Source organism: Lampetra planeri, chromosome 11, assembly GCF_965212315.1.
Source record: "Lampetra planeri chromosome 11, kcLamPlan1.2.h2, whole genome shotgun sequence".
In the NCBI taxonomy this organism is placed as follows: Eukaryota; Metazoa; Chordata; class Hyperoartia; order Petromyzontiformes; family Petromyzontidae; genus Lampetra; species Lampetra planeri.
Window position 1 is genome coordinate 4427637 of NC_136117.1, and position 15349 is coordinate 4442985.

The 15349-nt window shown below is 44.7% G+C and overlaps 1 protein-coding gene across 3 annotated transcripts in view; it reads left to right on the forward strand.

Moving 5' to 3' along the window:
• LOC144721221 (dynein axonemal heavy chain 3-like) overlaps positions 1 to 15349 on the forward strand; it is an 814808-nt gene that overhangs the window by 549185 nt on the left and 250274 nt on the right. For all 3 annotated transcript variants that reach the window (XM_078598660.1, XM_078598658.1, XM_078598659.1), the window contains one exon: positions 1394 to 1558. In XM_078598660.1, coding sequence (XP_078454786.1) covers positions 1394 to 1558 — 165 coding nt within the window. The remainder of the gene's footprint in view (positions 1 to 1393; positions 1559 to 15349) is intronic.

Sequence of the window (15349 nt, forward strand, 5' to 3'; positions counted from 1 at the left end):
TGACCACTACGCTGATACTTCACACTTTAATGCATGCACGTGCATGATGAAGATTACTTCTGGGTATTTCTGAAGCCGTCTTTCATTGAGCAAGGTTTGCGATGGAATGGCAGCCAAATAAAAGGGCTCACACAGGAGAGGATGACCACCGTTGGAGGTGGAGCGATGAGATAAACTTACGTGCAGCGGCACCCTGGATTGAGACATCGTCATCTCATTGGTGATGGAAGTTGATCCTGTGACTAGGCACAGAGTGGAGGGTTAAATTAAATCATGATAACTCTATATACTACAATACTAGAATCTAAAAAGACAAATGTTTTGTTCTATACTTATAACTAAGTATAGAGAAAATAAAGAAAACCATCATTTTCTGTTATTGAAGCGTTGAAATCGTATCCAAGAGGTTTTCTGAGGCGGTATCTGAAATTATTTTCAGTCGGTCAGATTACCGATACGTGCACGCGTACCTAATGAGATTGGTGCAGTTTCCAGTGAGTGCATTGCTTCCCGTGACCTGACCTCCTTTGCGGAGTAATTCCTAGGTCGGGAGAAACAGAGAGACCTATAAAATTGCCCCAAATTGGCGACGGTTTTGTGTGTAAATGGAATGTGAATGCCGAGGCTGGGTGTGAGAGCTCAGGGTAATGAGACGAAGGAAGCCTGGCGATGAAGCTTAAAACAAGTTGGGTTATTTTTAGAAGTTCTTTATTTTGCTTGCGATGCTGCGAACATGTCCCTGTTTACTCCTTTATTAATACGTACATATTTGATTAAAGTAATACGCCTAACTATACGTTATTACAGGTAGCAATTTCATAACAGCACTTACACACACTTGCACGTTTGCACACGCAAACCCCTATACAACAATAACAAAAAACTTTCCCATGTGCAAATGTGCACGGACGTGTCTGAATACAACAACAAACGACATCCGCCATTCTCCATTGACGACTTTCAGCGCCGTCCTTGTGCCGGGCCAGGGGCACTTTGAGGCCATGTGAAGTGTCGAAGGCTCGCTGCTGGCAGGAGGTCACGCTGCGTTAACTGATTGACGTGAGCGCCAGATGCATCAGCTGTACTCCCCACTGAGCCCGGTGCCCTGCTCCTTGTTGTGAGCACAACTCCTCCTGCCTTTATTAGTGCTGGATGGCGATTGCCTCACCACGTGCATGTATATCGATGTGAAAACCCTGCTGTTAGTACTGACCTCTAAGAGAGAGCATGACCTCTATGTTCTTATCTCAAGGTATGATCACAACTCAAAAGACAATTATACATGACCTGGGCATTTTTATTGCCGGCTGCCAGCCATGCTCGCAAGTCACATGGGGACCTGGGGAGGTGAAGGAAAGAGCGTTGCCATCGTGTCCTCCCCTTGTCTTCGCAGTTCCTCTCGCACGACATCGCGCTCTTCAACAGCATCATCTCGGACCTCTTCCCTGGGGTGGAGCCCCCGACCCCCGACCACGGGGACCTGGAGGTGGCCATCAGGGATGTGATTGCTCAGCAGCGCCTGGAGCCTGCGCCCTGGTTCATCACCAAGATCATACAAGTAATGATAATGATCCATCGTAATTTACTACAATTGGTATTGTTGCTATCGTTCGTACAGTCCCTATCGCTCGTATAGTCGCTATCGCTCTCGCCTCCGATGAGCACGGTTGGCTACGTACAGTGCGAAATAAGTTCAAAGTACCTACAAACATGTTATTCTCCTGGCACTATGCAATGCACATATCATGAGCATAACGATTGTTTGTAGCCGATGAGACCATTCGTACATTTGGTATTTGCGCCAGTCGCGTAGCGCAACGGAGGGCTGTCGCGCAGGCACTATGTTGCATAGACACGGTCTGCAGTAGCGTCTGCGTATGGTGGGGGGGGGGTCGGTGTTGCTACTTATAATCCCAATTGAGTGATTTGCAGGAAATCTTTAAAAATCTACACCGGCGCACTGATAGTCAGATGACTACGTGTAATATTTCACGCGACAGAGGCGGCACGCTTTCTTTTTACAGTTAACCCTTTCTCGTTCCGATGACGTACGTGTACGTGTGCGTCAGCGTTTTTTCTTCCGAATGTGTTCCGATTTTGCGAACGTGTACGTCATCGGAATCGAATCGAATCTGAATGGATTCGGAAGTAATAGGCCATGGGGCAGGGCATGTGGCACAGTTTGACACCAGTTATAATAGAGTGCGTGTCGCTACAGTTCTCCGCGGTGAGTACAGTACAATTTCTTTAAAAACAGCGGCGCTGCGCCTCTCAAAATAAAATTAAGGCTATTCGCTTTCCAAGATTCAGCGGTGAACGGGACTCACCCTGCAACTTTGCAGACATCGGAATGGGAAAGGGTTAATAGACCCGCAGGAATAACCAGCGCTGCCTTGCGAACTCGAACCGCTCACCCATACAACAAGCCGTACAAATGCGCTGATGCTGGGCCATGTCACTGCTCCAAGTGTCACCACCGCCATGTCACCAGGTTCTGTGCAAGGAGCACGCTGTGCTTCCTTAGCAGGATGCCGTGGTTGTCTCGAAGGAAGCATCATCAGTTTAGAATTCAAGGATGTGAAATTAAAGTGACTGTCTCTTGAGAAGCTTGGACTCTGCCTTGGAAATGTGGAATGTCCACCACTGACTGCATACCGGATATGATCTTTCCCAAACATTTTATTAAACAAATTAAATACATTTCAGAAATTCTCAATCGATCACTGGATAAAGGTCTCCTCCCCACAATGTGTCCGTCGGTCTTGGAGCCGCGTTTAGCCCATGCTGAGCCACACTGGTCAGTGCGTATTGGTCAATCCAAATCGTACAATGTGCATAACAGAAATACACAGCCGTCTGCATCCGATCGTATGGTGCGTTGTTAACATCACGCTAGAGTAGAAATAAAAAATGTTTTCTTTCTGGACTCCTGCCTGGATTCCTGTCTGCCTGCTTTGGCGAGCGGCCAAGTGCGCCGTACGCGGTGGTGACGTCACTGCGCACATGCATGTGATGACGCCAGCCGCATCGCACATGCGTGAGCCTGATTCCTGCATGCTGGCATCGACTCGTGGTGCGGTGTGGCAGGGGTTCATTGCAGAGCAGTTGGTGTCTTGAGTCTTTTCAGTTGAGACTGAAATAACACGCAACAACTACCACAAGTTTGAGGTCCTAAAGACAACCATTATACACTGGGTAAGATTGATGTTACAGAGAATGATAATTATTCTTCTACAATATTCAACAAAGGCATTACATTTATAAACAGATGTTGTATATTGTACACACGTTAACATACATAATGAGCACTCGCTGTGTTGATTACCATGCTCCACTTTTCATATTTTTGTAGTCACATTTAATTGACGACTGTAGCACATTGTGCTATGTGCATCTCGACACCAGGGGTAATCATTGCCCCCTTCCTGGCGCACCTTCGTTCTGTGGAGATGCACATCAGATTGGGACATTTACCAGAAGTCGCATCACACACGGGTCTTCGCCAGATACCCTACCGAAGCTTATCTTTTCTTAACCACTAAAAGTGTCTCTTTTAACTGGATAGACGAACAGATTATGTGTTCTCTGCGTATTTTTTGTGATAAAAAACAGTCTATGAAAGCTGGGAACGAACAAATTCAGTGCAGAGTCCTATTAAAACGCTGCTATGTTTGATCATTGCTGACTAGGCTTCGGCCATGAAGTCACTGCTCTTGAGAACCCAGTTTAATCGAGTGTAGGATCTTGCATTTGGAGCTGCGTTCTCTGCGGTGCTGACTCAGTGCTCTGGGATGTGTGTTCGCTTTTTTCCGACAGGAAGCCACCTCATTTCGTTATCTTATTAGGCAGGAAAGGTACTGCGATCTCACAATTGCCCATCCCGTGACATATTAAATGCTTGCAATGCAATTTACCCTGTCTCTACCCCAAGCCCCCTGGCCACATACAGACAGATTGTTATTGCCATTATGCTAAAGATAACGTTTTTAAAATGTCACCGCTGATAAAATTCTTCTGGCACAGCATCTTATTGCTAATGCTAGTTTCTATTCGAATGGCATTATAAAGGTAAGAAGGAATCAGAGCTTAGATCAGTTCATTTAACACATTCTGTGTTTTGTTAAAATTCTCCAAAGACAGACATATACTTTATATTCCCACGCATATACAAGATATGGGTGACGTAGTGGTTAGCGTGCTGCATATATTTATTTTTAACTTCTTTCGCACTGTACGTATCCAAACGTGCTAATCGTAGGTGTTGCACTATGAACCTGGCAACCCGAGTTTGATTCCTGGCCACGGCTATGCAGTGCCCAAGTGATATCAGAACCGGGCTTGCCCTTCCACCGCACCCCCATTCACCAACTCGCACTGATCATCATGGTGAAGTATGGTGAATTAAAAAAAACGTGAACAACGTGGCGTGGGAATTGAGGCCTTCATCCGATGACCGGGATTGGCGAAACATGTTTTAACTTAATTTCGTACATTACAGAAACAGATGCTGTGTATTATGTCAATAGCTACAGTAGTTGAGTGAAGATGCCGACAAAAATGGAGATACAAATTCAAGGGACTGTGTTGGCAGTCGTCGTGGCCTCTTGGTATTGTAAACGCGCTTTTATGTTTGCCCTTCCCGACACTATTTGGTTTTCATGAACCATAACAACACAGTGGAAGCACAGATGGTGATTTCACATCAGGGTTACACTGACCAGTCTGCGTTCTCGGGAGCAGTCACGAATGATATAATAAAAAAAGAGAACACATTCAAATAAATAACACAGTGCCAAAAACTCCCACCCCGACGTTTCTTCCAATTAGCCTGTATCTGCTTAATGATATCTGATGATTTCAAAACCGCTTAAGCTATGAGGGGTGGCATGGTGGCACAGTGGTGAGCGCACTGCACTATCAATGTGGCCCGCCTGAGCTCGATTCCACCGGTGGGGGAGCGATACCTCAACCGGTGCTGCCCCCCCCCCCCACCGTCTCAAACCACACTGACTGGCATGTGAATTAACAACGCGCTGTACTATATTAACCACTTTAAGTTCTGAGATTAGATCCGTATGGGAGTGAAGAGGATGTGGGTGGATTACGGGCACTTGAGCTGGAGTTGAACTTCATGTCTTTATCTCAGTGAGTTTGTCAATAAAGACGGAGCTGATGCAGCCATTCTGTGAGAGTGGAAACAGATTTTCAAGTACTGTCTTAACAAACAAATGGAAGATACACCCTTATGCGAGTGCCTGTGGAGAGTGGTACAGATGTCTTTTAATTTAGTAGGTGGAGCCATTGGGAACAGTGGTTAGCATGGCTTGCTACGAATTCGCTGACCCGAGTTCGATTCCCAACCACGGCTAAAATCAGCGGTAAATTATATTCTTGTCCTGCCCCTTTCATGAACCCGCGCTGACCAACTTGGTGAAGTATGCTGGAAAAATACCATGACCATTTGAGAATTGCTCGAATATTTTTCATTTTTGTATTTAAATAAATGCATAGACAGATGATTGTGTTCACCTAAACATAATTACAGTTTTATCCAGGTCCAACAACCACACTGAATGTCTATGGACTGGTGACTTTCAACGGCATTAATTTAAGTAGGCAAATCCTGAACCAGTCATGGCTTTATCAGTCTCATTGGTTTACATGTTATACTAACGCCCCATTCGTTGCCTCGCTGTTACAGAAAACAGCCATCCACAAACACCATAGGGCCCATTGGCACAGTGTAGCAAATGTCTACAACAAATATTGTGCACTGTGAGTGCAGTAATAGGTAATGTTAGATATATTGTGGTCTCCACATTAGGAGTGGGGTATTGCCCGATCGGTCCAGGGCAGCTAATGGAGATGAGCACTTACACACTGACTCTTCCAGCCATGGTGGTACTGTAACAATATGTTTTCAGCCCAATCTAGTGTTAATGCCCTGTCCGCTGGGTAAGTGCAGCGTTCCGTAACCGGCAGTGTCGCTTTCAAGTGTCATCATCGTGTCCCTTTTATTCCAGTGGCAACAAGTCGCTACCCATTTATTTCATTTACCTACCTAATTAGCCAATACATTGATGGACAGTTGCATCCTCAGCTTTACACGATTGTTCACTTTCCTTCTCATTTGATTCACACACAACCACATGTCTATTGCAAATGAGACATTGTAGCAGTCTATTGGCGGTTACGTACTGTCGTTATAAATGCAGAATTCAATTAATTGAACAAGTGAGCTGGTAAGTTTTGCTTACAGCAATAGGACAGCATTTATAAAATTATGTATCAATAAACTATACTGCAAGCTGTCTTACAATATGCAGCATTATCATATTCGATGTGTGCAGTCCCTAAACACACTCGTGTACTGTATTTAAGGATTGCTCAGGTGTTTTACTATCTTGCCACCACATCAGACGCTGTGGTGGCGAGATGTTAACTGCATTGCCTGGTATGCAGGAGGTGGTGGGTTCCATCCCGACCCTAACGCATGTACATTTCGATTTTGCATGTTCTCCCCGTGGTCGCGTGGTCCTCCGGTTTTCCCCTCCACATTTAGAAACATTCGTTTATTTGGCTGCTATGAATGTCCACATGATAAGCCACTTTGTTGAGATATCATTTGTGGCCAAGTCACTTCTGAAAACGAGCTATATAGCTGAGTGGGCCTTACCTGGTAAAATATATTTTTTTAATAGTCTTCTTCCCTATCAATATGCTCTTTTGAACCACGGGGACATGATCAATAAAATGCGTCTCAAGAGATTTGCCTACATTTTCGAGTTATGTTTTCTTGGCACACTGATTTCCTCCTGCATTAAATTTCTCGTTGTGAATTTGTCTAAACTACTTGCAGTTACCTGTTCGTGCCACTGCCGGCAGAAGGGCCTCCATTAGAGGCATCTCTGATTAACCGTGGTTGGCTACGTATGGTAAAAAAGAAGTTCATCATGTATACATACATAGAGGGAGCACTTAGAGAGACCCGCTAGAGGGTATTTTGGATGGCCAGACATCTTGAATTTGGCATACACATTTGTACTGCTGGCTCAAGAAAGGTGAGGTGATTTAAGAAATCTGCCCTGTTATTGTTGTTCAACTACTGCTCTGGCAGATCAAACTGGAGAGCTCTGGATTGCAAGTCCGGTGTGACAGCCATTCCACCTTGAGCGTGCCTCCACTCTTTGAGTATGCTGAAAAAGATCCATTAGTGAAGCTATCCTGGATTAACAACATTAAAATATATATTAGTTTGTTGTTGATATTGCAATGAGAGATGTATATTCTAGCTGTACAAGTATTTTTTGTCAGCTCCAAAATACCTGCTGAGCTTCTGAAATAAATATTGTACAACGTGGTCCACATGTCTTGTGAGCCCCCCCCCCCCCCGCTATTTTAAATAATATTACGTTTAATAGCATGAAATGGGGGTCACAAGACAGCTGCACCACCCTGTACAGTAATACCCCGATTTACGTCATGTCACAGATTCGTCGTCACCTTATGAACACCGCTACCCAATTTGCGTCGCCTCAGCCCACGCTCACGTCACTGACGGCATCGTCCGTCCTTTCCTGTTAGCCATCGTCAGAGGTCGCAAACGGGTTTTGATTCCTTACCCGTACCAGTACCCGGCCGCACCAGGGTCGTAAACAGGTACCTGTACCCGGCCGGGTACGGGTACCCGTTCCCTACCCGTACCTTACCCGAAATGAGTGACAAACGGTTACTCACCAGTGACTCACGGCATATCCGTATCCGTACCCGGCCGCACCAGGGTCGCAAACGGCTACCCGTACCCAGCCGGGTAGGGTACGGGTATCGGGTACCCGGTTGCGACCTCTGGCCGTCGCCTCTCAGCCTTCGTCTCCACCACGTACCCTGCGAATCGCTTTGTTTCGATATTCGTCGTTGCACATTCCAGGAACGCATCCCCGACGTAAACCGGGGTGTTACTGTATCTGCAGCACCACTTGAGCAAGGTAATTGCATAACGGTTTTATAGAATGCGCACATAATAGGCCATTGAGTGATGAAAATGTCTATTCTCACCTTGGTGTGAAGCTCAATGTGCAAAACAACAAATGTTAGATTGTGCGCACTGTACATCGACACTTGTTTTTAAGCCAATGTGGCATCAGCACATACAGTAAAATGGCTAATTTATATGATTACTTCTTAAAGATCACCTCTTAAGGCCATGGAAATGTGGGCAATTGTTGCATAATTGTTGTAGGTAATTGCCAGAGGTGGGACAAAGTCATTGTTATGCAAGTCCAAGTCGAGTCGCAAGTCATCAAATTCATGACTCGAGTCTGACTCGAGTCCAAGTCACATGACTCGAGTCCACATCTCATAGGTGGGACAAAGTCATTGTTATGCAAGTCCAAGTCGAGTCGCAAGTCATCAAATTCATGACTCGAGTCTGACTCGAGTCCAAGTCACATGATTCGAGTCCACATCTCATAGGTTGGTCAAAGTCATTGTTATGCAAGTCCAAGTCGAGTCGCAAGTCATCAAATTCATGACTCGAGTCTGACTCGAGTCCAAGTCACATGACTCGAGTCCACATCTCATAGGTGGGACAAAGTCATTGTTATGCAAGTCCAAGTCGAGTCGCAAGTCATCAAATTCATGACTCGAGTCTGACTCGAGTCCAAGTCACATGACTCGAGTCCACATCTCATAGGTGGGACAAAGTCATTGTTATGCAAGTCCAAGTCGAGTCGCAAGTCATCAAATTCATGACTCGAGTCTGACTCGAGTCCAAGTCACATGACTCGAGTCCACATCTCATAGGTGGGACAAAGTCATTGTTATGCAAGTCCAAGTCGAGTCGCAAGTCATCAAATTCATGACTCGAGTCTGACTCGAGTCCAAGTCACATGATTCGAGTCCACATCTCATAGGTTGGTCAAAGTCATTGTTATGCAAGTCCAAGTCGAGTCGCAAGTCATCAAATTCATGACTCGAGTCTGACTCGAGTCCAAGTCACATGACTCGAGTCCACATCTCATAGGTGGGACAAAGTCATTGTTATGCAAGTCCAAGTCGAGTCGCAAGTCATCAAATTCATGACTCGAGTCTGACTCGAGTCCAAGTCACATGACTCGAGTCCACATCTCATAGGTGGGACAAAGTCATTGTTATGCAAGTCCAAGTCGAGTCGCAAGTCATCAAATTCATGACTCGAGTCTGACTCGAGTCCAAGTCACATGACTCGAGTCCACATCTCATAGGTGGGACAAAGTCATTGTTATGCAAGTCCAAGTCGAGTCGCAAGTCATCAAATTCATGACTCGAGTCTGACTCGAGTCCAAGTCACATGACTCGAGTCCACATCTCATAGGTGGGACAAAGTCATTGTTATGCAAGTCCAAGTCGAGTCGCAAGTCATCAAATTCATGACTCGAGTCTGACTCGAGTCCAAGTCACATGACTCGAGTCCACATCTCATAGGTGGGACAAAGTCATTGTTATGCAAGTCCAAGTCGAGTCGCAAGTCATCAAATTCATGACTCGAGTCTGACTCGAGTCCAAGTCACATGACTCGAGTCCACATCTCATAGGTGGGACAAAGTCATTGTTATGCAAGTCCAAGTCGAGTCGCAAGTCATCAAATTCATGACTCGAGTCTGACTCGAGTCCAAGTCACATGACTCGAGTCCACATCTCATAGGTGGGACAAAGTCATTGTTATGCAAGTCCAAGTCGAGTCGCAAGTCATCAAATTCATGACTCGAGTCTGACTCGAGTCCAAGTCACATGATTCGAGTCCACATCTCATAGGTTGGTCAAAGTCATTGTTATGCAAGTCCAAGTCGAGTCGCAAGTCATCAAATTCATGACTCGAGTCTGACTCGAGTCCAAGTCACATGACTCGAGTCCACATCTCATAGGTGGGACAAAGTCATTGTTATGCAAGTCCAAGTCGAGTCGCAAGTCATCAAATTCATGACTCGAGTCTGACTCGAGTCCAAGTCACATGACTCGAGTCCACATCTCATAGGTGGGACAAAGTCATTGTTATGCAAGTCCAAGTCGAGTCGCAAGTCATCAAATTCATGACTCGAGTCTGACTCGAGTCCAAGTCACATGACTCGAGTCCACATCTCATAGGTGGGACAAAGTCATTGTTATGCAAGTCCAAGTCGAGTCGCAAGTCATCAAATTCATGACTCGAGTCTGACTCGAGTCCAAGTCACATGACTCGAGTCCACATCTCATAGGTGGGACAAAGTCATTGTTATGCAAGTCCAAGTCGAGTCGCAAGTCATCAAATTCATGACTCGAGTCTGACTCGAGTCCAAGTCACATGACTCGAGTCCACATCTCATAGGTGGGACAAAGTCATTGTTATGCAAGTCCAAGTCGAGTCGCAAGTCATCAAATTCATGACTCGAGTCTGACTCGAGTCCAAGTCACATGACTCGAGTCCACATCTCATAGGTGGGACAAAGTCATTGTTATGCAAGTCCAAGTCGAGTCGCAAGTCATCAAATTCATGACTCGAGTCTGACTCGAGTCCAAGTCACATGACTCGAGTCCACATCTCATAGGTGGGACAAAGTCATTGTTATGCAAGTCCAAGTCGAGTCGCAAGTCATCAAATTCATGACTCGAGTCTGACTCGAGTCCAAGTCACATGACTCGAGTCCACACCTCTGGTAGTTGCCACTGTAAACGCACTTACTACGAGCGACTATGGCAACGTTTGTATGGCAATGGCATAGGGACAGATTTTCTGTCTAACAAATAGAAAAAAGTTTGTTAAAAATGTGTGATTGATGAACATCGATTGGTCCGGAGCAGGGGACGGCTACCTGCGGCTCTTTAAGGACTGCTTCGTGACATTATTTATTAAGGACGGTCTTGTATTCATATGCCCTTGAAATATTGAGTTTTTTAGAAATCGAAAAAAATTGGCCCTTGTTATTTTGGTTGCCGACTCCTGGTCTAGAGCAGAGTTTTTTAACTGCAGCGCCTAGAGCAGAGTTATTTAACTTCATCTCCACCCCCTAAGCGGGGTCCCCATTGACCGGGGCATCGGGCCCTATATTCCCCCCATGTGTGGTCCCGTCGCTTCAAACTGGAATATTTGCGGATTCTCTGTACCCCTACACTCAAGTCCTTAGGCGTAATGTACCGGGCTCGCGTTTTGTTGCAATATTATTTTTTAAAAACACCCCGGTCGAAAAAGCACTCAATCGTTGGTAGTCTTGTAACCTCTGCCCCTTGATGCGATGAGACTTTGCAATCCGAGATGCCCGCCGTGGCAGAAGCAGCAGTGAGAATTGTTCAGATTTGGGACTAATGCATGTCTCGCAACGGGAAAGGTTTCGGCAACTATTACCAGCGACGTCTTCCCTAGCATTGCCGTGGTGTGTATCACGTGACCTTCATTTCCAGGAGCGATGGTGCACGCCTGTTGTATGCTGGCACTTTGTCGGCAGCATTTGTGAACCACGCCTATTTGATCGTTCTTTGAGAGACCTGATGGGTATTAAGGTTGCTGAAGTTGGCAGTGCATTAAGTGCATTCCTGACCTGTCTGATTTTTAAGTGTTATCCCCTCACATATGAACGGTTTTCCCCAGACACTCCAGTTTCCTCGCACACACGAATTACCTACGGAAATACATAGTAAAAAAAAATGGCAGTACAGGATCCTGCTGGCAATAGTCATCAGACTCGGTGACGTGTTGCTAGGTAAATACACGACATTGGTGTTTATTTTTAGAAAGTTAAGTTCGCGATATTACAATGAGGCATTCACAGTTCAGCTTACCTCTGTGTGTTGTGCAAGGATTGCATGAGCTTGCCTTTCCCGCTGTGCTACTAAAACAAAATTGCACTGCAGTACTATGTGTGAGCAATTCAGTTTCATGTACGTCTCATAAAACACCAACTTAATATTGGTCTGCAAGTGGTAAAACAAAAAAATACGCACCGTTTTACCTGTTCCCATTAAGCTTTAAAATAATAGACATCGGGATTGCATAACACGACACGCTCACAGCAATTACTACTGCTTCAGAGTAAAACGGATACGTTGGATATTGTACATTACAACAACAAAATTCCATAAAATTCTTTCTAGTTTTAAATGAGACTTCAAAACGCCCCTCTTTTATAAGGAATGTTCAGTGTCCCACTGATGAGCAATCGTACATGTGATTTAGTGGTTGAATGGTGGTGCTTGGGTGAATTTTCATTGTTGGCAGTTGCAGCGGTGTGGAAGATGAGAAAAACGTGAGTAGGTTTTAATAAAAGTTGCAGTTAAAATTTGATATATTTTACACAATGTGCCCACACCATGTAGTAAAACTTGGTCTCATGGAACGAATTAAAAACCCACAAACCTCAAACCCTGCTCCCTCGTCTTATATCAGCTTCATGTTTTTTGTGAGTTTTTGTTCAGGGAAGTGTTTTTACAGATTCAAACTTTGCGAATTGTTGTTGGCTGATAACCGGCGACGATTGGACAGAAACACTTCCCCGGGTGTCAACTGCACTCACGGTAGCACACAGCACAAACGCCATGTGACGCAAATCCATATCTCCTTTTGTGTTCAAATCTGTGCCGAATGTCAATACCGAGGCCTTGGCGCTAACTCACGGCACTTGTGTGCTGCTACTGCCGTCGCCGCTGCATCTCACGCTGTGGCGACGCTTGGCATTTACGAGTGCCTATGATGACCCGCCTGCTGGCTACGACACAGTTTCATTGGCTAGAAATTACTATTCCGTATTTTCATCGACGTGTTTTAGCAACATAACGTTGTTGCATAGCTTCCGTCGATGATTCTCATTGGCTTCGTTAAGACTTTACAATGCTGTGCGATAGCGTGTGTGTTCGTGGCCTCACGGTCACCAGCAGAATTTAAACCGCCATGCTTATCCCGTCTTATACGAACAACTAATAATCGTGAGCGCATCTTCGTCTTGAGTATGAGAAACAAATGAGCGTCAAGTACCTGCCGATCAATAAAAACAATTATGCCACTTTGTATTTGATAGTCATCTTCCTGATGAGTGGACCGTTTCAGACATATATATCCCTAGTTCGGCACGAAGTCAGTTCATTATAATATCGAGGCAGAATAAAGTGTCCACCCCTTAAACTTGAAATAAAGCTGATGGGTCGTGCATGGATTACACGGTCACAGGAAGGAGCTTTCAGTCTCACCCGTGTGTTGGTTTACTCCATGCACTCATTTCTTTTCACATGAATATGTTCAACAAGAGAACTGACCCAAACCCATGCTCAGCTTAACTCGTGTTAAAATGTATTTGACACTTGGTGTGGCCCCCCTTGGGTATTAAAGGAACTATTATTGTCACGGCTACAGTATTTATTATTGGGAAAGTTGCTTTCCCAATAACAAATTCCTGCCATCTTTGTTCATTATATGTTTGACTCTACTCCCCTTGCCGTGGTTATATGAAACAAAACTGGACAAGAAGTTATATATATGAAAAAACATAAAAATCATAGCATTAAAACATTACAAAAATAATGGAAAGCTGACTAGAATCACAACCATGAATTATAACAATTAATCAAATCGCTGGGGGGGGGGAGATGGAGGTGAATAAATAATATCATCTTGGAGACTGATCCTAGGTTCAGTGCCGAGCAGACACTGATGAGGTCCTGGGTTCACCTTCATTAAACTAATTTGTGGAGTGCAGTGAGTGTGTGGTCTCGTGCTGGTTACAAATGCCAAACGAAAACCACAATACATTTGATTATGAGTTAATTTGGCATTCAGCATCTGTGTAAATGACTGAGATTCACTGGCCAGTAAAGGAGGCTTGTAGTGGGATTTTGTAAATCGTTAATTTTTTTTTGTAAATGAGAGAGGTGCCGCCCTGCTGCAATCGTTTGCTCACGCGACCGCTCGTGGAAGGATATCCACTATTCTTTCACGCTGATATGTTGGATGCAGTTGGAGTACCCACCACTTTAGCCCGCCATGTGCACCGTGCTGGTCCACTGTACCTTGCACACGGTGGCGAGATGGTTACTACAACGCCTGGTGTATAGCAGGTTGTGGAGTACGTGGGTTCGATCCCGACCCTGACCCCTGTATATTTGGGGTTTGCATGTTCTCTCTCGCCGTGGTCGTGTGGATTTTTCATCGGGTCCTCCTGTTTTTTCCTCCACATTTAAAATCTACACGCGTTTAGAGTATTTGGCTGCTATGAGATTCCACGTGATAAGCCACTTTTTTCAGCTATCATTTGTGACCAGGTCGCTTCTGAAAAAGATCTATATATTTTTAAATGTTTTTTTATGGTTTTAGTTTTATAATTGTATTTGCACTGCTGGGTTAACAGGCGGAGGTTTTAATAAATGTCACCGATCAAAATAGCAGTGGCAATTATCGTTACTTTAAAATACTTATAATGAGAGTGAAGCTTGGCATGGTGTTAGTCAATTGTCTTGTTGAGGCAATCATGTTCTGCGCAAAGAGTCTTTTTCACAATAAAATGCTCACAGCACGATTGGCATATATATGGGGAGAATTATTTTTTGCAAAATATATCACTTAAAATTGAGGAAAACAACACATCTATGGTGTTACGCTACGGTGTTATCTATGGTGTTGGTGAAGACGATTTACAGGTTGCATTATTAACATTGTTTCTTCCATGCGGTTAGAGGCAAAAATGGTAATCCACGTGAGATTTGTGAAAGTTTAATGGCGCATGCCTAATAGTGTTACTCATACCTAAGAGTGTTGTGCCATGCAGAAGGGCCATTGGCCGAAACGTTGCCTCATATTTTGCTATTGAGGTAAGAAACACATCTATTGTGCTTGTGCCCCCTCCCTCCCTCCCTCCATGGGGAACTCAGAGGCAGAGGCAGCCCTCATTTTCTCTGCCGCTTCTGAGGCGTGAAAAGCACCGGCGTAATCACCTGGCACACGCGTCGAGATATCCAGTGCGAAATCCTCGGCGCCGGATGTGCGGCGTAATTATTCTGTGCCATTATAATCCCCTGCCATTGTATTCCGATGAAGCCAATTATGCTAATTGGCCATTCCCATTGTGTCTCCTCCGCAGTCAATTATGTAAATTGGGTATTACCGCTCACTGAAACTTCTTTTTGCGTGCACTTTTATGGGTTCTACAGTGTGTGTGTGTGTGGTTAAGGCTGAATATTATTTACCGGTTGCATTATTAACATTGTTTTTTACATGCGAAAATTATAATGCGTGTGAGATTTGTAAATGTGTAATGCTGCATGCGTAATAGTTTGCTCATGCCTAATAGTGATGTGCTATGCAGAAGGAATGTAAAACAATGGCAATCATTGCCAAGTCATTCCCAAGGGCATC